Source organism: Melopsittacus undulatus, chromosome 8 (genome assembly GCF_012275295.1).
Source record: "Melopsittacus undulatus isolate bMelUnd1 chromosome 8, bMelUnd1.mat.Z, whole genome shotgun sequence".
In the NCBI taxonomy this organism is placed as follows: Eukaryota; Metazoa; Chordata; class Aves; order Psittaciformes; family Psittaculidae; genus Melopsittacus; species Melopsittacus undulatus.
This window is the reverse complement of record NC_047534.1, coordinates 37,588,910-37,614,848: the sequence shown is the minus strand read 5'-3', so window position 1 is coordinate 37,614,848 and position 25,939 is coordinate 37,588,910. Positions and strand designations below refer to the sequence as shown.

At 40.7% G+C, this 25,939-nt stretch overlaps 1 protein-coding gene across 1 annotated transcript in view; it reads right to left on the bottom strand.

The window, feature by feature from the left end:
• The window catches only part of PIKFYVE (phosphoinositide kinase, FYVE-type zinc finger containing), a 62,351-nt gene that overhangs the window by 34,726 nt on the left and 1,686 nt on the right, over window positions 1-25,939 (bottom strand). The window contains exons 2-12 of the mRNA XM_005152558.3: window positions 24,784-24,965; window positions 22,574-22,723; window positions 18,067-18,185; window positions 15,297-15,468; window positions 14,382-14,589; window positions 12,630-12,719; window positions 9,242-9,380; window positions 6,405-6,562; window positions 5,488-5,599; window positions 3,622-3,769; window positions 2,964-3,131 (exon numbers count right to left, since the gene is read on the bottom strand). Of these exons, the coding sequence (XP_005152615.1) occupies window positions 2,964-3,131; window positions 3,622-3,769; window positions 5,488-5,599; window positions 6,405-6,562; window positions 9,242-9,380; window positions 12,630-12,719; window positions 14,382-14,589; window positions 15,297-15,468; window positions 18,067-18,185; window positions 22,574-22,723; window positions 24,784-24,955 (1,636 nt within the window). The 5' untranslated portion in view covers window positions 24,956-24,965. The remainder of the gene's footprint in view (window positions 1-2,963; window positions 3,132-3,621; window positions 3,770-5,487; window positions 5,600-6,404; window positions 6,563-9,241; window positions 9,381-12,629; window positions 12,720-14,381; window positions 14,590-15,296; window positions 15,469-18,066; window positions 18,186-22,573; window positions 22,724-24,783; window positions 24,966-25,939) is intronic.

Sequence of the window (25,939 nt, the reverse complement as noted above, 5' to 3'; positions counted from 1 at the left end):
GGCATAAAAAATAGCTACCCAAAATACCTCAAGGATATTTGGCCGCAAAGACATTTAGAAAACAAAGCTTCCCATAGTGATTACTTTTTAAAAACAGCAGCTTTAAAATAGCTTATCTCTTTCCCAAATTTAAATGCAGAAAGCAATTGAACATTGATAGGCACTTTAAAGTACCATTGTCTTTAGACAGTGATACTATAAATGAGTCGCTATACTCACTTGTAAGATACTACAAGCCACCTAACTTGGAGTCACTAGAATTCCATGAAAGCACACCAGACATTAGTCAGCCTATAACATCACAAGAAGTCCTGCCATTAGACTCAGATTATATACAAACCACACTGCTGTAAAACACAGCTGGTACATCACAGGCAACTGCTTCAAAGCAGCTGACTTCTGTGACTGGTGGAAATTGCATATCCCTTAATCATTTGAAGAAACCCACTAACCACTTAGATCAAAGTTGACCTGTGCTTCTAGCACTGGTGTTTTGCCCTATGAGTCCTCCCCCATGACTGTAATTTACCAGTTGTGAGGAAACTGAGTTACTAGCCTCAGAAGGTGGATGTGATCTTCAGTTTTACTGTGTTATTCCAAAGGAAATTAAGCCACTGCATTCTAGTCTAATGACAAAAGACTACTCAAATGAAATCAAGCCAAATACACATGTCCATAACAGTCATAGGGAAGTTACTGATCCCTGACAGCAGCCAACACACCATATCACTGATTAACCACAGTACTCTGTTCTTAAAATAACTGTGTACTATTTTCCATAGAAACATATCTAGTCTTGACTATCTAATCATTGTGATACTCTCTAACACCCTGGACAGCATCTTTTGTCAAATATGGTCAGGATAAACCAGGAAAACAAAATGGAAGACTTTGCACTCAGACTTTAATATTTCCAGAATGAAGTTTTAACAGTCGTGCATTCCACTACTCTAGGTACTGCAGTATGCACTGTAGGACATTGTCCCACCTAATACTGAAAGCCTTAAATAATGAATATCTAAATATCTGTGAAATTACAGTCTCCCTATTGCCAAGTGTTTCTTGCTATTCAAGACAGTATCAATTCATTTTAACTCATTGCTTCCTTTTTAGGTCATTCCTGTAGAAACTCTATATTTGCACAGATAATACCTACCTCTTCAGGGTGCATTTTAGTGACTCACACCCCTACCCTATGCCAATTCTGGGCATATTACTGATACTTCGTCTTCAAGGGAAATCCATTCTCTTAAAATAAATTGTTCCCAGTTTTCACTACCAATTACACTCTTACAGCATAACCTAGTTAAAAGACCACACACTTCAGGAACAGATAACAAACACCAGTCAGCAGAGATTCAGCAAAGATATCAGTGTAATTCAAAGACAGAAATCTCTCTCCTCTCAGTCCCCTCACCACTTGCCTTTTCCATTGATTTTCTCCAAGTTCTCCATCATCAAAATCTTCCTCAGAAAAGCTTCAGCTGCCACTATGAGAAACCTTGATTTGGTCATCAGTTTCCAAGAGAATTAGGTTCTCTTACATTTGCCCTTAATCATGTTCTGCTTTTTGTGTATGGAGATAAAGACTGAGATATGTCTGAAACCAGGACTAGCATTCTGCCAGTCCTTTAACACTGGCCAAGCCAAACTAACTACTACTTTACTCCCAACACACACAAATAAAAAGAAACCTGCCACAGCTGTGAATTCATAGGATACTGCGGCATACCTGGGCCTATTTCTAACTCATTTAATCTAGCACCCCTGATTCCTAAAAGGAATTTATCAGTATATTCACCCTCTCTAACCTTTCCTTCCCTGCAGATGCATTAGCTTTTCATTTGATTAGGGCATGAACTAGAAACAAGTTGAATGGAACCAACAATGAGTTGGTGTCAGTAATGCTGACACCAAATCCCTACTGTTGAGACACTTGACATCAACTTAGGTTTTTACCCCTTTCTCAGGGGGAGGTGGGGAGGAAATAAGCAGTTAGATTTCCCTTCTTCTAGAAATATTTCAGTAAATAACAAGAGGTGACTATGACAGACACTAATAAATGCCCCCTCTAATTTGCCTCTCTCACCCATGTCTAAAATGCTTTCAAAGTCAGCTGTGACCAATTCATTATTTAACACTGGATCATCTTTTAAAGTTGGAAATACTTAAGGGGTAAGGGTGAAAGAATAATTAAGAATAAGAGACTCCTCAAGAGCAGACAAAGATAGAAGTCTACAAAGCTGATGTAACCTTAGGTGAGGAAGCAGAGCAAAGACACCAATTGCTCCCCAGCATGTAAAGCAACTAGAATATACCAGATCCAAGCCAGAGGCAAGCCCTAGTTTCAGTCAGCCCTTGTCCAATTTAGAGAATGCAGTTGTCAACAGGGAAGTACATTATTTTTTCCATAAGGATTTTGCTCAGTCTTTTAATTTGGTACTTATTTCTTTCCAAAGTTTTGAACACCAAGTACTGATTTCTTCCTAATTCACTTAAGTGGATGTTCTCTTTTGAACAAGTGTTCTACAATTAGAAGTCAGCACAGACCTCTTCCAAGTTAATTTTGTCCAGGTTTTGTTTGGAGTTTCATTTCTTGCTTGCTTTTCCAATTTAATCTCAAGCAAGTTAACACATAGCAAACTGGTTTATGCACGGACTATTTTTCAACCCCCATTAGTCAGAAATGGTGTATGTGGATCTGCCTTATTGCATGTACAGACAGAAGACTTTGTTTCATCTGCAAAGAGAAAGTCCCAGGGGAAGTTACACACTGAAGAGAAGGTGTTTCAAGAGGTCTACTGAGCCTCCTCAGAGGTGAGCACATCAAAACTGCAAGTGAGTGCCAACTAACCGTATTTCCCCCTCTGTAAGACAGCTACAAAAGTAGTGTCCAAATAGATCAATATTATTAGGGCCCAGCTCTCCATCATGTGCAACTCCAGCTGGTGACTACCTCATACCTTTTTGGTCGGCAGGGTGTGGGGGCACATGTGGGTACTTGGAGTGCTTCTTGATATGGAAGTTCACGTTGTCCAGCTCCACGTTCAGGCTGATGGAGGCGGCTGAATCACTATCCATTGTGGACTGGAAGCTGCTGACTGAAGTGCGCTTGCTAGGGCTGGCGGAGTCTTTTAGTGTTGGGTAAGGGGAAGATACAGGGAGGAGAAGGGTTCAAATGGGAATCATGAGGGTATTGGAGAGGAGAAAAATTGTCTTTACTACATAAAGACCAGTGTGCAATACTACAGGAATACAGTATTTTTATAGTTCTAATCTTATCTTCAGATGTTCATGCTAATATATTGGGCATTCTTTAGTGCATTTCTATAGGGCCTAAATCAAGCAGAATTCTGCTTGAGAAACAGAGGGCAGCAATTTACATGCTTCTCCTCCATTAAAAGTACAAAGTTCTGCCAGTTGTAACTAAATATAAAATACTGTATCCATCATAAGAAACAGGAGGACTAGTTAGGTTACAGTTTGCTTTAATCCTTACAGCCCCATGCATGCACACACAAACACACACACATAAAGCAAGACATGGTTAAACTACTATGTTCTGAGGACTGAGGATAATGGGAGAAGGCAGAGTGAGCACAAGACTCAGCTGAAACTCACTGGCTAAGTTATCTTCTCCTTCATCAGCAATCTGCTCTGTGTCACTGTCATCAAACTTGATGTCTTTGAACCAGGATGGCTCAGAGTGCCCCTCTACAGAGTTCACAGAGTCACTGTCTGGAGATGGGGTTTCCGAGAACTCTGTGCTCTAAAAGACAAGGAAGAAAATAAACAAGGTGTTAAAAGTGCGGCTCTGCTGACATATTAAGCTGCCTTAGAAACCTCCTGCTACAAATGCAGATCATTTCTAAAGTCAGAGGATACTCTTAGTGGGCTGAGCCAAGCTAGTCATACAGCCACCCCACTCAGCATGAAGTAGGAACTCTGGAACTCTTGTGCTTCACCTCTGCCTCCTTCTCACTTCCACACAAGCTGTGACTAAGTGGCACTAAAGGACAAGTTTCTTCTACTGCACATTTTCTGTCACCACACTCAGCTAAGCAGTTTTGAATGCTTGCTATCCCCCCAGCTGATTTGGGTGATGATTCTATCCTTTGCCCAGAAACCAGCACATGCAGCTTTTAAGGGAAGCTAATTCTAAGTTACTGAAGCAATTCTGTGACTGACCAAAGTAGCTCTAAGAGTTTCACTCACAAGTTAGACTCCAGCAAAGGATACTGTGTCCAAGCAAAGCCTGCCTAGGATACCAGGGAACCTGGAGAACATTTAAGTGATTTCTATCAGCCATCGAGAACTCAGGAAGACCTATCATCATTCCTTTGGATATAGTGAGTGCAACAAGCAACTGAGTCAGCAAGCGAGTCAACAAGAGTCTCCTGACTCTCATCCAAGAGAAATGAGATCAGACAGTGTTTTCAGCTGATGAGAACAAGGACTGGCTTTAAACCATTAATAACATAAGCCCCTTACAAACAGTTAGAAACAGGGATCCACGAGCACTTGCTAGTTAAGGGGAAGCTTTTACCAGCAAACTGAGACAGTGCAGTTGACTAGCTGAGATGCCAGATGAAGCCCAAGGCAATCTCAAATGAACACCATGACTGTGGCCAAGAGCTGAAATTCGTGAAGACAAGATGCTAATGGCTGCAAGCTTTCTCACTGAGCTGCATCAGACAGCTGAGCCATTCTTTATTGTAAGAAGCTGCAGAACACGTAAGAGTCTCAAACAAATGCTTTCAGGTAGCAGAGAAGCTACAGAGATACCTTGTTCCAGTTAAAAAAAATAATCCAGTCGCTCAGGCCAGTGACTGCTCTTACCCCTCAGTAAGTTTGATTGCAATGAAATATGGTAGGATAGCATCTCTGGTCACTGGTTCCCTGCCTTCCCCTCAGATAGCTAGTCTTATCTGGAAGGCATGACAAATATCCCCTCCCAATCTTGTATCATGGTGTGGGACCAAATTCTTTATTACTGCCATAACTGGAGATCAGGAAAAGGTTACCAATACAATATATAAGAAGATCCAATACTGCATATCTAAAATATCTATTCTTTGAGAGCTTTTAAAGAAACAATTTTGAAACAGAAGAACAGCCACCATTGTCTCCATCACCAGTAACTGTACACAGATTCCAGATTCTGCAAGACGGCACAGATGCCCCAAGCACAGATGATGCTATTTCAAGGCCTCCATGGAAAACATCCACAATGAGAGGCACTGGCCTGGAAAGGAGACCCTTTCCTGTGCTTTTTGTACTGCACGGTCTATAATAACACATCCTCTACAGAGGACAGTCCCAAAGTTTTCTTGGCAAATGCAGCTTCCTCAGGCTTCAAATCACTAAGGAAAAAGGCCAGTTCTCTGGAGAGCTGATTCATAGGTATGCCTGTTGAGAACAGGATTAGAACAGATTCTAGTCAATAGCCAAACCCAGCAAAACCCATAGTTTTCCTACTCCTTTTACCTGTAATGGTCTGTAGAGAGCATACTCATCTCTGAAGAGCTGATCATGATGACTGACACATTCTAGCCAGCGTCCATCAATCAACGCTTGTCCTATTGCGATGGCTTGGACCCTGGAAGCATAAAAATAGAGATGGTTTTCCAAGTCTAGCTCTAAACACACACAATTTATGCTACAGACATGCTACAAAAGGGAAGAGTCATTTGCTATGCACTATTTGACTCATCAGCATGTCATTAACCAGACGCTATTTAAAATACAGTGGAAAGGGAGTGGAATGTACTGATTAAAGTATGGAGCTGGATGAGGAGACTGCTAGTACTCTCAACTCAGCTGAGGTGTCCAGAAGATGTTTAAGAAATACTGTTTGTGCTCCTCCAATATTGGCAGCTTGAGTTATATATACACTAAGCATCTCTACTGAGTGAGGACTTCCTCTATGCTTAAGAACTATCTCACTTTTATCCCCCTCTTGCACAGATGAATACACCAGATTCTTTATACTCACAAGGTTAAGAGCCTGCCAGCCCCAGCAAAAATTTAGCTGTCAAACACTATTAGTGATCTCTGAACCTATGGGCAGACTTGCCCTTTTGAGTATAAATTAACATTTCTGGACAGTCTTTGTAGCAAATTCACTGTTCTCCAACTGTTTGAGTGATACTTGTCCAATAAGCTACCTCCCCCACCGATTCCCAAACCAGACAGCCTCCTGAACCCTGTTGGTTTGGATCACACAGAGTGAGAACCCTACCTGTGTTGGTAGGTAGCAAAGAAAAGACCTGCATTTTCTTTCTTTCTCATCTCCCTGCAAAGGGGTCTATCTCTGCAGCTTAAGGCATCCTACCTCAGCTAAAACTCAGAACCTCCTGTGACAGAGATAGATGACACCTGTTATCTTAAAGCATCAGGGTTACCTTGTGGTTATGTGCCCATTTCTGATGAGCCAGTTGACCAGCTCTTTTCCCACAATGCAGTTGGGATGTGTCCGCAGCCAGTAGCGATGGTCTTGAAACTCCATCCCACTGTTGTGATGGCAGATTTTCTTCCACAGATCTTTCAGCTGGACTGAGTCCTGCACAAGGAAATGTGCAAGTTACTTACTAGTCTGACCTTAGCACTGGTTTCAAGGGCATCAGCCTGAGCTCAGATCAGCTTCTACATCAAGGGCTCTCAGATCAGATCAGCTCTCAGATCAGCTTCTACATCAAGGGCTCTCAGATCAGCTTCTACATCAAGGGCCCTCCACAGCCATAAAATCTAAGCCATTCTGCATGCTTCCACATGTGAAGGTACAAACAGAAACAGCAAACATGCATGAGATCAGCTCCTTGTATCCTTACTCTTACATAAGGTTGAGAACAAGGAAGAAATAAAGAAGGTACCCTCAGAGTTAAGTTTGTTTGGGTTTTTTTTAATATGGCAAGATTTTATACTGCCTAGAAGATACTTAATGTCCTTACTACTCCCCTTTTGCACCCCATTCTCAGACTCAGGTGATATGTGTAAATTAAGCATGAGACAATAAAAACATCATTCAGAAGAGGGTTTTCTATATAATCTGTTCTTAACCTAGGCTTTGTGAAGCATACAAGTCCATTAGCAAGTCCCAGATACAGAGCAATTGACACAGCAACGCACACTGCTATGTTCAAGTTCTAGGACTTCTTACTGGGGATCCCTTTTTGTATTGTTCAGTAATAAGTCTTTTAGACACTGTTGGCATGCCCACTAAGCAAAAGAGGTGTTTATCCCTCCCAACTCAATTAACCATTTTTGACTCTGTGGATCAGTACCCTTCACCACTTGGTACACTTCAGCCTCAAATTCATTTTCAGGCGCGTTAAGCACATACACAAACTCTTGCTTAGGCTATGCTTTATCTAAACTGAGCTGTCTCTCTGCACCTGGGCCCTTTCACTTTCCAACATATGCCCTGGCTTGGCACAGCACAGTCTCATTGCTGCAGAGCAGAAACTGGGATTTGGGATTGAGAGCATCAGAGCACCCCAAGCGGTGGAAAAGAGACACTGCACCTCACTGTCTCAAATGGCTCAAGTGTTTTGTGGAGGGGGGGAGGGAGAGGAGAGGGAAGGGGAAAGCTTAAATTTCAACTGGTTTCAGCTTTACAGTTAATTGCTAGACATTATTATTGCACTTTCCCAAGAGTGCCCTGAAATCCAAGAGTTTTCCTCCACTTCCGTTACTGGACTGGCTTTCTGCTTTTATTTCCAGCAGTGGCTGTCATAGTTATTATCCTAAAATCCATGTCATCAGCTCCCCTTCCATACCTAGTATAGAGTCAAATGGATCAGTAATGAAACACATCGTAGGATCACAAGATTTGATGTAATCAGTGTTTCCATGGTTCAGTTGCCTTATAGTTTACCCTTAACTCACATGTTGAATTCCTTCAACTGCGCAAACTGTCAGAACGCAGCAAATCCTTTCAACTCCAGGATTTTGACCTATGCTTGACATAAAATTTGTTTATCTCAGTGTATTTACATCATCCCCTAACATTTATTTAATGAGCAAAGTTCACGAATCTTTTGAATGGACTACATTAAGCTTTAAATTACCTTCTGATATAGAGTCAGCTCCATGTGCTAAGTGCATTAAACAAGCAGCGGGAATTCACAGAAAATCTTACATTGCTTGACACTGCATCTTCTGATCTTACATAAACAGAAGCAATACTACCAATCCTCTTCTCCCCCAAGGAGGGAAAGAGAAAAAAATTAAACAATTCGAAGCTGAAGTGCACTGGGACTTGATCATCTTGATCCAAGTTGTGTTCATAGCACTTTATATTCCATTTTTCCTGCATTAACATACATGCACAGGCAGGATGGTGTACAGACAAGTCTTAATGTTCCTCCCTCATGTGGTTATCTATTTACAGAACACCCATGAAAAGAGTTATGCAACTGAACAGGAGCTAGTGTTTCTAAACCCTCAGGAATGCTTGTATGCGTTCTGCTGACAGCAGGCAAATACCTGACAACACAGAAATGAACCTTCCTGATCTTAAAATGACAACATGGAGCAATCTTGAATCTCCTAATGCGTGAAAAACGCTCCCTTCCCTTCTCTGCATCTTTTGTGCCCCATCTGTTGGAAATACTTCCCCTCCCTCAAGAAAAGAAACATTGTTTTCTACTGAAGCTTGTACAGTAACAGCCACTTACAACACTGCCTCTGTGGGGAGGGGATAACAGGATTACACAGAACACTATTGCACATTGATTTTTTTTTAACAAGTACGTCACTACAACCTTCCACAAATTGTGGTATTTATTCTGCAAACAGAGGGAGGGACCAAGATAGGTTTTGCCCCAATAAGCTGTAACTTATTCATTGTTGTGTAACCATTTTGATGCAGCCATTTAAAGTTTTCAATCACATGGCTTATGAAATGGAAAATCTAAACCTGAAGAAATTCAAAATCAGGTCATTGTGCTACAGGTTTAACCCACAAGGAGCCATCATACACCAGCTCCCTGCCACTTAACATACTTTCCTAACAGAAACTGTAAATACTTTTATGCAAACACCATATGAAACTACGATTTGTTTCAGGAAGATGGAACTGCCCAAAGCAGTACCAAAATTCTCCATCCCTACACTACCTGCAGGAGCGGTACAGGCAAGAGTGCTCAGGTAAGAGCAAGATACTCCTGCTACATGATACAGGAAAGGCAAACTTCATCGCCTTCACAGAGTGGGACAAACAGAAGCCTGGTTAAGGTACCAGAAGGATCTTGCGCTCATCCTCATTGGTCTCTGCCTTTGTATGAGTGCGACTGGCCTGGGGGCTGACAGATGTCTCGTAGGCAGGAACCATCGGTGAACCTGATCGATCCAGTGATAGGTTAGTGATGCTGGCTGACCTGTAGTGGAAGAGAGAAGGATTAAAGTTCATTGTGCAGTGCTCCAGCAGGGCAGGCATTGATCTCTCTGATCATGCTAAAAAGGAACTTTAGCTAGTGACAATGTTCACTCTCCTTAGAACAAACTCACTGCTTAAAGCTTCGTCCCCCATCAAAACACAAAAAAGAATTCCTACGAAGCAAGTGTATTGCTTTGAAACATCAAAGTTAAACCTAAGCTTTTGTAAAGCTCTTTGTAGGAAGGAGTTAGAACTAAGTTTAGCCACAGCAATTCATATACGTCTACATTTGACTAGACTGGGGAAGGGATGGGACACTGGGTAATTAGAAACTCCAGCAGCTTGGAGGCAAGACAGATCCCAGCAAGGGCAGCCAACACAGAGAATACCTGTAACAGGGCAATGAGATTCCCCCTCTCCTTAACTCATTCAAAATTCTTTCTTCTCAGCTCTCTAAAATGGCTGATAGCTTACAGAGTCTAGGAATTTGAGCACCTGCTCTCTAGGGTGGCTAAACTGCTGAAGTTGGAGGTCACTCCAGCTGGCAATATTCCTTGTACTGCAGTATGAAGCATCCATCTGATATCAGCACAACTGTTGGGAAATCTTGGCTATGCACTCCAATACAAACACAACATTTTGCAATTATTACTGCAAAGCTAAAAATGCAAATGAAGTACCAGATACCCTCTGCTCCAATGTCCCACAATTAGACTAAGCCTCTCAAGAACCAGAGTGCAATGTCTGCAACCCAGCAGCAAAAAGCATGCAGTGCAAGCTATTAATGCTAACAGCAGCCTGAGGAGTGAAGATGGAAAACACTTCTGCATACAGTAAGAAGGAAGCTTAAAATGCCAGTGCTGAACTGCCTCCAGAAGCTTGCAGCAGTTTGAGTGATGAGACCTGCTGCAAGTCTCTAGTCTCTGCAATGAAACTTGGATAACTTCAGAGAACTTGATCACTGGCAAACAAACACTAATTATTCCAAAGAATTCACAACAGATGATGTGGATGAGCCCAGGCATGAAAAAGCAATGTCACCCTCTTTCAGCTTTTTTTTTTCCTGCAAGTAAGTAGGCATTAACAGTACAATAGTCTCAAAATCACTGCTTTTTCCTCCTCTCTTAACAAAATACAGGGCTGATAAAGGGGTTTAGTTAGGTCCTTTTTAGTAATTTATGCAGAATCAGAGGAACCTCTATTGGTACTACATCCATATACATCTAGGGATGATAAGCAAAAACTTTCTGTCTTAGTCAGGCATTCAAGGCAGGCTAAAACTCTGCCAGTTTCCTATTGTTCAGATGCCCTCAAGATAAAGTTAAAACCGGCAGAGTTCTGCAGCTTAACAAAAAGCATTATTGATGCAGAACTTGAAACTGACATCAAAGTCCATCATTAAGCCCTCCTTCCAGTTGTTTCACAACAATCACTTTAATTATGCCACCTGCCTGTAAGCAGCATGGATTATTTGTGTAAAAGGGCATTAAGCAAGACTTAGAACAGGCAGATTTCATATCTGTGTCTTTATCATCACCAGTTAACATCCATTACTTCTTAGTATTTATCTTTTCTAAAAGCAGAGGAGAGTTTTGCAATGAAAAAAATCCTTATCCTTTAGAAGGACTTGCAAAGGAGGAATTCAAATGCCTGCCTGCACTTGCAACACTTGACTGTTGTGCTGGGTTTTTCCCCCCTATAAATAGTCTGAGAAAAACCAACACAAATTCAACACAGATACCCCATGCACAGGGAAAACAAATAATACTAACTTCTGGTACCTACAACTAAATGCACTCAATCTGCATTTTTTTTTTGCTTCATCTCATCTAGAAAGAGGCATGGTCTAGCTTCTCTCAAAGAAACATCTACAGTGGCTTTGAGACAATCTAAATGGTAGCATTGCTTAACCCAAAACAAATAGTTGTTTCCACAGGTTCAGAGTTTGATTATTTCTTATCATTGCTTCTCAAACATGAGTCCAGACAGGTAAGTTACTACAGTGAGGCCATGAATTCTAACTTGAATGAGCAGTTTGGGCTTGCCAGGTCCGGCTTAGTAAACCTTTCTACTGCTGCCAAGTGTCAGCAAACAGCAAAGGCCTTTTAAAATAGAAAACATCCATTCAAACAGAAGGAGGAGGTTTCAAACATTTCCTGATGTCACTGCAGCTATTTAACATTGAACTTTCAACTCTGGACTCCTTGCCATATTTGCCCAGAATTGATTTTTGGATCTAGTTTATTCACCAGCATTTTACTCCCCCTAGGCAAGATCTTTGGTTCTCAGCTGTACAGGCAGTATGGATCTCCTCCTAACCGTTCCCATCACACAGAAGATAAAGACTCCAAGCAGTGTGCTCCCTGAAAGGCACACTCAGCATCCTTCTTAACAGAAGTTCCCTTGTCTTTGCTGGTCCTGCCTGATCCCTTCAAATTGCTAAACATTCTGCATGCCTGTAATACCAATGCAAAGAAGTCTCTGAATGTCTCCTGACTCCAACACTGAAATCTGGATTGTCCTCAATCTGCTCCTTACACCCTTGCTCACCTTTATTTCCCAATTTAACCATAATGAAAGTATGCAACCAGAACCATAGCAGAAACATTGTGAAGTGGAAATTACTTCTTCTAATACCATCCTATTTAGTGGGATTAGGTTCAAGAATTCACAACTTACACTAAAGCTCTGATGAACATTTCCAAGATCATTCCAACACTCCTGCATAAAGGCCTATGACAGGATTTTAGCCTAAGGAAGCCTGACAACCTTAAACAAGATTATATTTAATGAAAGAGCAGAAGGAGCAGACTGGGGAGGCAGAAGGGGTAGAAAAAGGGAGGAACAACACACAAAACCAACAAAAACTACACTAAACAAAATCAAACAAAAGCTCCTCCATGACCTCAGTCTTTACCACTCATTAACAAGCATCTGTTACTCCTTTTTATTGGCTTCCTCAGAACTCTGCCTTTCTTAGACACTTCTTTACCTTTCTGTCCTCTTCACCACTACCTTTATTTGACTGATCCAGCAGCAAAGTACAGGTTCCTCAAAAGTAGTATTTTTATGAATTAGAATATGTACATAAATGGCCTTTCCTTACCACTACATATGGGTAATAGGGTGTCACATTTTGAACATGAAACAGCATGCTCTCTAAAAATAAGCCCCAAAGTACAGGCTTTACAGTGAAGAGTATGCTAGGAGTGCATCCAGAACAGAAAGTACTCAGATGTGATTAGTTTACCTATTCCTAGCTGGTGACTTCCCTGCATCCTCCTGGACAGTCCCGAGGCGTGCAGACAGCGTGGGAGCTGAAGAGTCTGGATGAATCAAGCTGCAAGGAAAAGGAGCACATTACAGATGTTTGAGATTTGCCTCATGCAGCAGTGTCAAAACAGCTGGAATTAAAATACACTTAATGCCAATGTTACCTCTCATTCGCACCCATGACTGTTAAATCAATGAGGGAACAGAAAAATCTTTCCCCATATGCAGATAAATTATATCTGGATGATAGTGCTCAAGCCTTCTTCACTTCACACTCAAGTCAAATAATACAGCCTTCTTGTCACTTCTTGAATTATCCTGCCTTCCTGCCCACTTTCCCTATATCCCTTTTTGTTTACACATCTCCTTTGCAGGCTGCTATTCCATGCTTTGGAGGCAGAGGCATTGCCCCTGTATTGCCAACATATAATTTTTGTAATCAAAGCAATGCTACCTATTGATATTGTTAGACAGCTTTTACCCAGATAGCCTGACAACCTTCTGTAATTGTTTAACCTGATCACTATCACCTTTGTACTCCTTTTCCTTCCAGTCCAGAAGGAAGGACTGGCAGTAGACGTTCATACACCACTAGTATAAATCCCTACTGGATAAAACATGAGAAATAAGCCACTGCACCCCAACTGATACAGCTGTACTGCCTATGCTCTGGGATATAGACTTGTTACTAGCATGATAGATGCTCTTTGTGAGAAAATGTACACAGTACAACCTTGCCTGAGTAGCTGTACTTGCACAGAGTACCCTACTCCTTTACTTTTAAAGGACATACTGAAAAGACAGACTCTGACTCAAGAATTCCTCAGTAGTTCCATACCTGCCTGTACTTCTGTTTTTAGAAAAACAAGCACCACATCTGTTTTTTTCTTCCTCTCCTCACAGTGAGTTAAATCACAGTCCTCAGAAATTAACTTGCATACCACTTGAGAAGCAGTGCAGCGTTCTTTTATTCATCTTCCAAAAATAAAGACCCCCTTATTGAAGGGCAGTGGAATCACAGAATCACGGAATCCCAAGGGTTGAAAGGGACCTCAAAAGATCACCTAGTCCAACCCCCCTGCAAGAGCAGGATAACCTAGAGTACATCACACAGGAACTTGTCCAGGCGGGCCTTGTATATCTCCAATGTAGGAGACTCCACAACCCCCCTGGGCAACCTGTTCCAGTGCTCGGTCACTCTTACAGTAAAGAGGTTCTTCCTGATGTTAACATGGAACCTCCTATGCTCCAGTTTACACCCACTTTGAAAAAAGTATAAGAGAACATTCATAGCTGGTCCTTTCAATCCCACTTCCATTAAAACAGATGGTTACTTGCACCATTTCTCTCCTATCTGCACAGACAGCATCTCTTATATTCTCTTGCCCAACCCAAAACCTGACAAGTAAAGCACAAGATTTGTTTCTGGATACCTTGGTGGTTAAAAGGGATGGTTTTTTTATTTGTCTAAAAACTTGCTCTGCTGCTGGTAAAAAAATCACTGATTCAAAAGTTTAACAGAAGGACTGCAAATAACTTAAAGCTCCAATAGAAAAGTTTCCAAATTTCAACTTAAAGAATATTAGAAGCAAGCACAGGATTAGATTCCTTTTACGCAAGATATACTTTTAAGTTTCCTAGATGGAAACCACCAGCTTTTGTCTAGGCAGGTGTGAGCCTGAAAACACAATTAAGATTCTGCATCTCAGCATGAAACCATTCACTTTACCTTTGCCAGGTTAGATCCTCCTCCAGGAAGATGTTGCGGCTAGCTTTACGGCTCCCAACTGGTGTGCGTGGCTCACCAGGATCCAGCACTGATACAGAACATGCAGGATCTGACAGAGCATTTAAGTCTTCTCCAATAGAATTGCTGTCTGTGGAGTGTGCATAGCTTAAGGCTATTTTGCGGCAGTAAGTGCAGGCTCGGAGATCCCCTATGGAAAGGGGAACCAGAGAGTGTAAGTGAACAGGAACAAATACTACTCTGTTTCTACAGGATCAGAGGTGTACAGTGGTGGAAAAAAGGATTTCCTGTTTCAAATCCTCTTTGTGCATTTAAGTCTAGTTCTCCTATTTCCTTAAAAAGCAAAACTTCAGATAATTATATATTCAGTGAATTTCTCCAAGTCAAATGATGCATAACATTATCAGTAAGAGAGAGACAGGTTGCGGGGAGAGGGAGACAGCACATGTACACACTGAAATCATGGTACAATAACCAGTCAGACATGAAACATCAGCTGATGTCTGGGAATCATCTCTATCAGATGCCTTCAGTTTGGTAAGTGGTATGTGAAAGTCTCCCTCGCCCTCAATTAGACCATGTGGCTCATTATATTTTAAAATTACCATTACAAAGAGCAGCTTCTACTTGAGCACACTTTTTGTAGTGAACATCCCTGTTAAATAGTGGCTATATTTGTTTTGTCATCATTGACACAGCAATGGTAAAAATAAGGAGGCATAATCCAACATTGTGCATGAAGAAACTGGTAGAATTAAGTCCTGTGATTCTTTTTGCATATTTCTAAGCCCACTAGAGACCTGTACAGCATTCTCTAGCAGATGCTAGAAGCTAAAACATGGTAGTCATGAGCTGAGCACACAGAGAATGTTCTGGTTTCCAACACATAAACCCTACCTGTATAGCCCATGAATTTTCCAGGGATTTCCTGATTGCAGCATCGACTACAGAAGATCTGCCCACAGAGTCGACAGTGGTGCCTCCGTCGGAAGGTGGTGAATTTCTCACTGCAGTCATAGCATTCCTTGCACTGGCTGTCAGGCATCCAGTACTGCTTCAAGTCACTGTCCTACAATGAAAGGCAGCAGAGAAAGGTTTTTATGTAAACAAAAAAGCACGTTCGGATCTTTGATTGTTTTGTAGACTGTGCACAAGAAAAGGGCAATGTCATATGTTCACGTGTGCGCACACTTGTGTATAAGCACAGAAAAGATTTTTCACATGGTTTTGTAGTGAGTCAAAAGACAGAGTTCTTAACTGTGAGAATAAATCTAGCAAGCCTTTGCATGGACGCAAAGCAGATAAAAGTTATAATGAGCTGTAGATAAAGGTCAAGAAGAAACAAACATGAAGTACTGTTTGCAGTTCCCTCTCATTTACCCCAGCACATGACAGGCCCTCAACTAGCACAGTTAAAAAAACCCAAACTATTTCAAAAGATCATTTTAACAGTTAATACTGGGATGTACTCTGAAAAGATTATAGGTACATGTAAAAATTTTGTGATCATATTCTTCAAAAGCTCAATAAACAGTTGTAAAAGCCTGCAGGGCCCAGAATGACATTGTTCCAAAACTCCAGGTTAACTGCTACATGAAGACAACTGTGGAGTACACACTCAGCAGACAACAACATATACTGATTTACAGCATGGGTGCAGCCACAGGAATTTGTGTCTTAAGACTTGACAACAAACAGTTAAAACTTCTGTCTGGTGTTGTAGCTATAAACAGAGGAAGACAAATCTCAATTATGATTCTGAGCACACAAGCTACAATTACAGCGGATGGAGACAACCACTAATGGCCACATGACAGCTCTGACTGTGAAAACACTCTTTGCTAGAGTTCAGTTCTAGCAATAAGCCTTTTCAGAGGGACTGAATACTCTGGGATTTTCTTTGGAAGAGAAAGCACTGCAAGAATTTTCTCAAAGCAACCCAGGAAGAGAGTAACTGCAGAGAAAAGTGATCCATACTCCAACTTCCACATTAAAAAAATATAAAAAAAGCATAGCTGAATTGGGCCTTTTTTGGGATGTTTACAAAGTAAAGTTTGACGTAGTTGGTAGACCAATTTTGAGACCAAACAAGCTATAATCAACAGGACAACAAATTCATGCTGTACTCACCCAAGAAAGCTGGTTACAGAAAGAGGACAAACACCGCTCAAGGTCAGTCCAGTGTTCAAAAGAGCCTAGAAATCCTTAAGCTGAACACTAAACTTCAAGCAGGGAAAGATACAATGAAGAGCTTTCCAAGAAACTGTTTCAAGGCTGCAGGGGATGCCAAATAAGAGATTTTGCTGCAGCTCTGCAGGATAAGCCAAGTCTCTGGTTCTGCCACATGAGTGGCTGCTCCAAGCAGCAGTGCCTCTGTCCACCATCTCTCCCTCTTTGCCTCTGCACCACTTGCACATAACTGGATGTTTAGAAACTTAACCACTGCTGCTGACAACTTCCAGATCTCTTCCTTTCTCAAGAAAGAGCCAACATGCATGACAAGAACAGACTGCAAGTAAAGGTTTAGAAGAGAAGCCTGGCCCCCATTAGCAGTAGAGGTTGATAAGAGGGGCACCTTCCAGGATCTTACATGCTTTCTACAACAGTAAAGTGATCTCCTGTAGAGTCAGACAGTAGGAAGAAATTGCTGCCTGGAGTGACTCAAGCAAGACATGGCTGCAGTCAAGGGCAGTGATGTATTACTATCTCTAAAGAAGTCAGTATGCTGACAACTAACATACCAGTTTCAGAGAAAGATCTAGACATACAACTTTTACTGTTGCATCCTCACTGAGCACTTCTCCAATACCTTCAAAGATGTCTGGAAGTCTCCAGGGCCTTCAGAAGCTACCACAAACTGAAACATTAGTAGGAGCCACACTCAGTACCCTGCTTACTGCAGTGAAAAGTTTTTACTTTAACCCCAAAAATATAATCCTTTCTACCAAAGCAAAGTTACTCTTACAAGAAGAATAGCACTAGAAGCTGAGTTCACACAAAATCTACCTGTAAAAGCTATCAACCCAAAACTCATTTTTTTCTCTTCATTCAGTTTAATTAAATGTACTTCTGCCTGTTCATGTCTTGCTCCCAGACACAGCTATTTATATCATCAGTTATAAATAGTTATGTTTTTTTTCAGCTGGATCCTCCTCTTAAAGGCATGGCCCAACACAGCAGAAGGAGGTGAAAGCAAGTCAGTAGCAACCACCAGATCCTTAACCAGCTGAATCAAAACAGATTACCAGGACAAGCCTTTCAAGCAAATACTGCTGATCAAACATTACCATAATAATTAACAGATCTAATCATCCTCAGATTTATTGTTGCTATTTGTGACAGTCAATGTGTTTCACCTGCCCATGGTTAACCTTCAAGTATAACAACCATCAGGTAATACTAGATTAGGTAACACAGAAGTGGGAAGAAGTTTAAAATGAAAGCATCTGGTCCAAGTTCAGAAAGCTGAGTGCAATATTTCACTTCTATATGACAGAAGTTTGACATGTCACTGTTTCCTCTGCACTCACAATTTTTAGTTTATTCGTTCATCCTTCAAACTTCTGAAAAATCCCTGTGATATAGCTAAAAAAATGAAGCTCAGAGAAGCCCAGTAAAAAATTCAGTTTCTACATAGTTTGACCTACAAATACCTAAGAAGTAGTACCTGGCTCTTCCCCTCCATGATTTCTTTGAGGCGCTTTAAAACAGTGCTGAGGCTTCTTAACTGAACTGCTGTTCGAGGATCATGACCTCCAAGAGGTGGCTCTACTTTCCTTCGATTGTCTGGAAGGGAAGGGAGAGTAGTATTCATTTCTTCCGTGATACATCAACATTCACATCACTACACAAAACCCCACTAGAAGGAAAAATGTTCACATATGTATTATACACTTTACAAAGTTACAGACTGTATCACTTCTTGCCCTTGGACTTTTCTCCCTCAAAAGGAGCTTCTGATGCCAGATAGCCTTATTTTGACTGACATTTTAAATACCATCCCCTGCCTTTACAAGAACTGATTTAATTGTCTGAGAATACAGGTATCTTTTAAAGAAATAAAGCTATTTTCAACTTACCACATAAACCTTGTAATAGTAAACTTTTAGAAAGCACTGAGTCTCATTTTAGAATGTCCTCTAGGATATTAATATGTACAAAATAATTACAACAATATTTATACTCATTCTAGGACTAGTATAAGCCAATGCCTTAACGCAAACTCGTTTACAAGTTGCTACAGCAATTCTCAGGACTTAATTGCTCAGTTTCTTTTAAAAATTGTAATTCAGAATAAAATACATCCAGAAGTTCACATTTTGGGGGGGGGTTGATTTTTTTTTAAGTTAAAAGCTAAGTTGTTGAGAACTTGTACAGTCATTCTTGATTAACCATAGCAAAGATACTCCTTTATAAAAATGTAATGCAGTTAATTTCTTTCCTATAAAATGCTAGATTACTTTGAAGCATTGCTGAACAAGTTACAAATAGGACCTTTCTCTCCAGAAGGATCTGAAAACCCAGTGCTGTATTTATTTGAATATTTAAACACTTTCAGAGTCACCTTCCTACATAAAAAACTTTTCTGAATAGCTTAAAGTTTCTTACCAGCTTCGCTGCTCTCCATCTGACTAGCATTTTATTTTGATTCCCCCAGTACAAGAAGAACAGTCATGGCTGCTTTCTGTTTACTGCTTTAGATACCACTGATGTCAGCGGGAATGCTGACAGCACCAGCACAAGCATGTTAACTATTGCAGTGCAGTAATAGCTAGGCTATTCCTCTGTGCACAGATCAAAACCCTTAGAGTAATGGGATTAAAACCATGGGATTCCATGTCTCTTCTTCAGTAGGTATCTTCATAGATATTTTTAATTAGCCCACACAGAGCTACTTAATAACCTGTGTACAACAAAGAAGCCACAACAGAGCTTTCTAAAGAGATTCTGGGGTGCTTAAACCCAGTTAAGTGGCCAGTCACTTGGAATTTATTTATTAAAACAGAATGAAAAACAGCAACAAAAATACTCTTGGACAGCACCAGGCTGAGTATCTCAAGGTGATTAAAGACACCATCCCTATAAAAAACGAAAGGAAAAAAAAAATCACGTTTATCAGTCTTAGGCTAACTCTTACTCCTAATCCAAATTCCATTACTATAAATATCAGAGTCATTTTCTCAGTCAATGCACAAACAGAGTCATAGAATAGTTAGGGTTGGAAAGGACCTTAAAATCATCTAGTTCCAACCCCCAACATGATTTACAGATGTATACTTCCAGCATTGTAATATCTCAAGGAAACATTGATAATACCATAGAAAACTACGGCTCCTCCTTACTTCTGTCAAAAGATTTATGTTGCATTTACTGCCTGGACTTTCCTGCTGTAACCTTCAAATTCCAGAATATCTTCTTTCCAGGAATGTTGCTTCCAACAGAAAAAAAAATAACCCCCAAAAAAAACCCACTACCAGGCCTCCTGCCTAACCAGTTACAAATCTGAGGCAAGTGATACCCAAAACATGTACATAGCACTGAGGAAATGCCATAGATAACTCCACGCTGGTTGTCTTTCTAGTTAAATGCCCTTTTGTGTGTTACATAAGAAAGAAAAAGTCAAAAGGATGTGATCGACATTAAGAAAAGCATGCCATCAGCAGTCAGAGCACATGGCTAATCCATTTATACTAGAGAAGCTGACTGATTCTGAGGTTAAAACTCAGCCTTTTTCCTTTGCAATCATGTGATTTCTCCCTTTCTGGGAAAAAATATATTGTATAGCAAGAATGTAAGAAGTTCTCATTCCTGCAGTACAGGGCACATGGTGTCTAACACACCCTCCCTATAAAAGAATTCACATGTATCAATCTTAGGTTAACTCTCAATACAAATTCTGTTACTGTAAATACCAGTCATTTTCTCAACCAATACACCATGATTTACAGAAGTATGCTTTCAGCGTTGTAACTATATTTCTTTATTTCACCATTAAACCTGCAAAACTCATGTTCTCTTCCACAAACACAGAAACTGTAAGTGTATTTTTTTTGTTTTGCCACAGTATCATCCCAGTGGCTAACAGTTGCACTTCTGAAAAGTTTTCGTATCTTCTTTTGATTTGACCACACTTACACATGGAAGGAGTGGTCAGGTTTTTTTAGTGTTCCTGAAGCATCATACTCGGTATATGCTACCACAACAAACCAATCCAAAACAAAAACCACACAAAGTCACACACCCCCCAAAGCACCCCATAACCCACACCCCACCAGACAATTAAAATTTCAGACAATAAATTAGGTTTTAAAAATAAAATTAAATTTTATTTAAGTGTTATTTCATCTGTTTGGCAACCAGATCAGCTCCACAAACTTTTGTGGGACATTCTCCACCCAGCACAAAAACACCTGCAGGAAGTGAAGACAGCTTCCTCATAGCTTTGATATATAGAGTCCTTATACTTCCTCAGTCTATAACTCCACTGTATCTTCATCCATTTACTCTTCTTCCCTAGCCAAACACTAATACAACAGTGTCATTTTTTACTTGATACCATCTTGCATTTAACAATCAAAAGCCAGCTAGATCTCACCCCTTTATCTTCTCAGGACTACCAGTTTATACAGTGATTGTGGTTTTCTTATGCATTACTTCCCAGTCTACATGTTCACTAAACAAAACCTCAATATACCAAAGGAGCCCCATCTAGATTTCCAGTTTAACCTACTTATCCTTCCTACACTAAAAATTAACTCCTGCTGCTAAAGAAAAAAGTTCTCATATTTCAGCAGTAACATCCTTCCTATATGTATTTATGGCTGCTGATCCTCGGAAAAACCTGTACATCTTCTGAAATACTACATGTTTTTCTCCTCTTTTTCCTACTCTCCCCACCTGAACTCTGATCACTGAGAAGGAACCTGCAATATGATTCCAGCTGTGATTACCTGCTCAGTACACCAAGTCTCATTTCTCTGGCTGCCTACCCACAGTGGAAGTCAAACAGCAAGATTACTTCTGCATTCTGAGCTCCAATCAACCTACCTCACTTAAAGGTTTCTAACCTGTAACCCCCAAATAATTCCCAAGTGATAAGTAAGAATGAAGTAAAGTGACAAGTCAGCCAAGAGCACACTGCTGTACTTGGGGCATTTGAGAAAAACCTTTAAAAAGCAAAGCAAAACAAACAACAAAAGTTAACTGGTTTGTTGTGACAGGTACAACTGAAGAGCACAAACAGTACTAGAGGGCAAGAAGGAAGACAATGAATGTATTCCACTAAAGCAGCATGCAAATGACTCACAGAGATGAAAATGCTAGTTATCTGTTCTGGACTTTTGCCTATTTGTCAAAACTAGACATCTTTCTAAAACTCCCATACACATTAACAACATTTAAGAACCAATTTGTTTACACTAGATACCATACTCTTGGAAATACTATCTTGCATGGGATTTTCACCCAGCTTAGCAGTTTGCTCAAGGCTATCACAAGTAGCCAACGTTAACCAGGCACATCTCAAGAGGAACCCCTGCAACCCACTTACTAGCTCTTCCACATCTTCATAAACACATTCATTACACAGTGGCAGCTTTGAAATCACATTCAGTTCTCATTCTAGCTAAGAGAGATTCAGTATGGCATCTGGCAATAGCTCCAAGGTTAAGAATAAAAAAGGTTTAGACAAGTTTCTATTCAATTCTCCTCAAAACAGCTACAAGCAACAAACCTGAATTTGTAACTGCCTTGAAAACACACACATCAATCCCATTCAAACTGAGCCCTGAAGTTACAGCTTGTATGTGGCTGTTAAGAAACTGAAATTAGGAAACCAAAGTCTCTCAAGACAAAGCAGAAATTTTCAGGATCAAGGTTCAAGTAACTTTAAGACACTGACTGTGTTTTGGCAGCCTCTTTTGTTCCAGACTCTTTTGTAATTGAAACAGCAGAGCCCCAGAAACAGTGTCTTGCTAGAACACTAGAAGGGTGGAGGGAACATGCTTCTGAGGTCAAAGTGCAACTTCACCAACAGAAACAGTGTAGCCTGCCACCAAATTCTGCTTTCAACCTAGACAACTAACAAACCTTTCTTAATTTCCTTCCACCTCACTCTGAAGCACTCTAGACTGGCTAGTCCAACATTTCCTTGTAGAATAAAGATCTGAAATTACCCAGAGTTGTAGAAGATCTTCTTTGCAGTTCACCAGTCAGCTGTTTTTTGTAAGGAACCGGTGAGCTCTGAGACTGAGTCCTGGGATGCTGAGGTCTGGACCAGCCACCACTCAATGCTTGTGGATCACTCTGTCCTGCCTCTGCTCTCTCTGCTGTGGATGAAGGTCTGCCGTCATCTGGAGTTGACAAAAAGAAAGAAACAAACTGCTCAGACACAATAATGAAAATCAGTAGTGCATGCAAAACTATGGGCCATGGCACTTTGATTTCTGCAAGGCATAGGAAAGGAGAGATGGTCTCGGATTCCTCTTTAATTTGTTTATGCTGAGATGACTGAACACTGTCACAGGTTATGGAGTCTCCATCGCTGGAGATATTCAAAACTTGACTGGACATGAACCTTGGCAATTGGTTCTAGATGACCCTGTTTGACCAGGGAGGTTGGACCAGATGATCTCCAAAGGTTCCTTCCAGCCTCAGTGTTTCAGTGATACTGTGTGATTCTGTGATTCCTTAATGCTGCTCTGCCCCTAACCCTCATTTCTCCTTCTGTCTAGCTTGTGTGGGAGTTCCTAGTTTTTGACTGATACTGATGGTGTTCTCTGGTGACTTTTCTCCATCTCATTAATTGTAACTGAGCATACATGATGTGAAGCCAATATGTGCAACCACATTAGCTGCAAAAATACAATAGCTATAAAAATATTTCTGTGTGCTGCTCTGCCTCCTTCTCTCTCCTCCAATTCTTCCTGGAGAATGGGAGAGTGCTCCCTGCTGAGCCTTCCTGCTCCAAGAAAGAGAAGGAGAGAGGGAAAACTATGGGTAAACAACTCTCATAAATAGCTTATTTGGATCATGTTTATACATTAGAACTTGTCTGTCAAGGCTCAGGCTATTTCAGAAATACCCCTAACATGAAAAGTGTGTAAAAAACAAATGGGTAAGCATGAATTTTTCTTGCTATATTGAATAGCTATGCTTGATTATCAGCTTCTGCCCTGAAAAGCTTTTCAGGTTTGTTAAAAGACAGCATTGAGGTCATTAATATTACCACAGCCTTTCATACACCACACTTTTCCATCAGAGGATCAAGTATGGACAGGTTTTCATTGATTCCAGTAACATGCCCATTTGATGGCTGTTTCAAAGTTATTTTCCCATTCTTTCAACACAATACTTTGCTGACTCCAGCTACATTTTTCAGAAAAAAAAACAAGTGAAGCCAATAATGACTGTATCTTGTGATGCTTTCAATGAATTAATAATGACAGGTGATACTGTACTATGCAAACTAATAACAGTCATATGAAGTAATTATTTTTCATTCTGCACAAGAAGAAGCTACACAGATCAGTTTGCTTATACAAAAATCTACCTTGACCCTTTTTCCCTAGGCAAAACATTGCAGAAGCATGCTTAGAAGAGCTGGATAATGAACAGACTAAACAAAAGCAGCTGAACAGTTTGTCATCTCCAGCAGAGATATAGGTTTTGTATGCAACCAAGTTGCACACATTCATCACACTTTGCAGTATATTTCTTTGAAACAAAAAAGTCATAGCTGTCCAAGAGCTTGCCTACTGAGACTTTAAGTGCTTCGTAATACATGTAGCACAAAGACCAAAATCAAGTAGTACTTTTAATATACAAAACTTTCACAACACTTCTGGCCTCTTCATACTTAAGCCATGCAAATTAAGGGTAGACTTACTGTACATGCACTGCTTTATTGCAGCTCAGCTGCTATCCACCTGAAGGTACAAGATGCATAGGAAAGTGAGGAATGGAAGAAGTCTGCAGTAAGCACTTACACTGGAAGGACAAGCATGCATTTTGCTCATATAGACTGGCAGAAGGTTAATCCACCTTTTAGCCTCAAAACCTTCATACAGGCAAAGGAAATCCAGATGCCCAGCTAAGAAGCTATAAAATACTAACTGTTAACTGGCTTGTCTGTGACCTTTATGGGCAGACACAGATTTCTAGCTGCAACATGTTGGCTCTCTTCTCCCACAGCAAAGCCCTGCTAATGTCACCCAAAAGCAAGACGCAACACCCCTCACAAAAGGACTGACTCACAATTCATCTGGCCAGCCATCTGACATTATGCTCTAATATTCAGAGGCATTTTTACAAGTTTATGTGGCAGCAGAGAGTATCAATAAAACAGACAGCACACATGAGCCACGCACATACATTCCCAACTTACCTTTGCTGAAACGGAAGAGATTTACAAAAGAGCTGTAAGCTGATTTAAAAGGAGGCTCATCCTGGTCAGGAGTCAAGGGTTTGAAGTGAGTGAGATGAGACGGACTACTAGGAGTATGAGGTAGATCACTGGAAGAGTCCAATGTTGGAGATCGTTTGTCATCTGTGGCCATTTCACGTGCCCTAGAAAGAGTTCAGCAACATGCATTATACACAGGTTGGTGAAATGGAACACCTTCAGTCAACTGAAGAGGAGATGTCTCATTAGGTGCAAGGGGAAGGGGGAGATTCATCCCACCTACCACAGATATCTGTTATTAGCACATGCCAAGAGTGCCAGAGTTAGAAGCCCATGTCCCCTGCCTTACTCACTGGCAAGAGATCAGCATCTCTGCAGCAAGCAATTCACAGCTCCTAGTTAAACATCTGGAGCAATCAAAGTAAACAGCCACTACATTATCAGACAACACACTCTGTTTACTGCTTTATGGAAACTTGAAATTTTCAAATGGAGACTCTGCACCCCTATCACAAAGAAGTTTTAACTTTAAGAGATCTGTCAGTGCTGTGACTTCTGCAGCCCTTGTAATAAGACAACTGAAGACAAGCCTGGGCAAGCACGACACACTCATTGTTTGGCCAGGTTAACACCAGAATGAGAAAGAATGAACTGCAAACAAAAGCAGGACTTAAAGATTAAGTTTCATGGCACACTGTTTCCTTCCCCTTCCTTTCCCTCTGCACTACAATACAGGGTCTTGTGTAAGTTTGCAGGAAAGCAACCCAAACTGTGGTTTATTTGTTGTCATATCTTACACCTCCAAACTTCCTTGTTTTCAAGAGTAGCCGCATAAAGAAAAACAAACAAATAAAGTCAAACCACATTCTACATTAGAGGAAGCCATACTTGTTAAGCCTATTTGCTGCGTACAAAAGCTTTCATATGGCAAACAGTCACATATCCCTACAGCCCATATACTTTAACCTCAATACGCACCTGATTTCTTTCACTTCATCTCACAAAGCTTGCACTTCTAGCCTGCTAAGGTGCTTACTACCATCACTTTAGTTTAAGCAAGACTTAGTGAAATGTTTGACAGAGCTAGAACACCGGGAGCGATGGAAGCTATGACTGACAAATGACTTTTACCCATGCC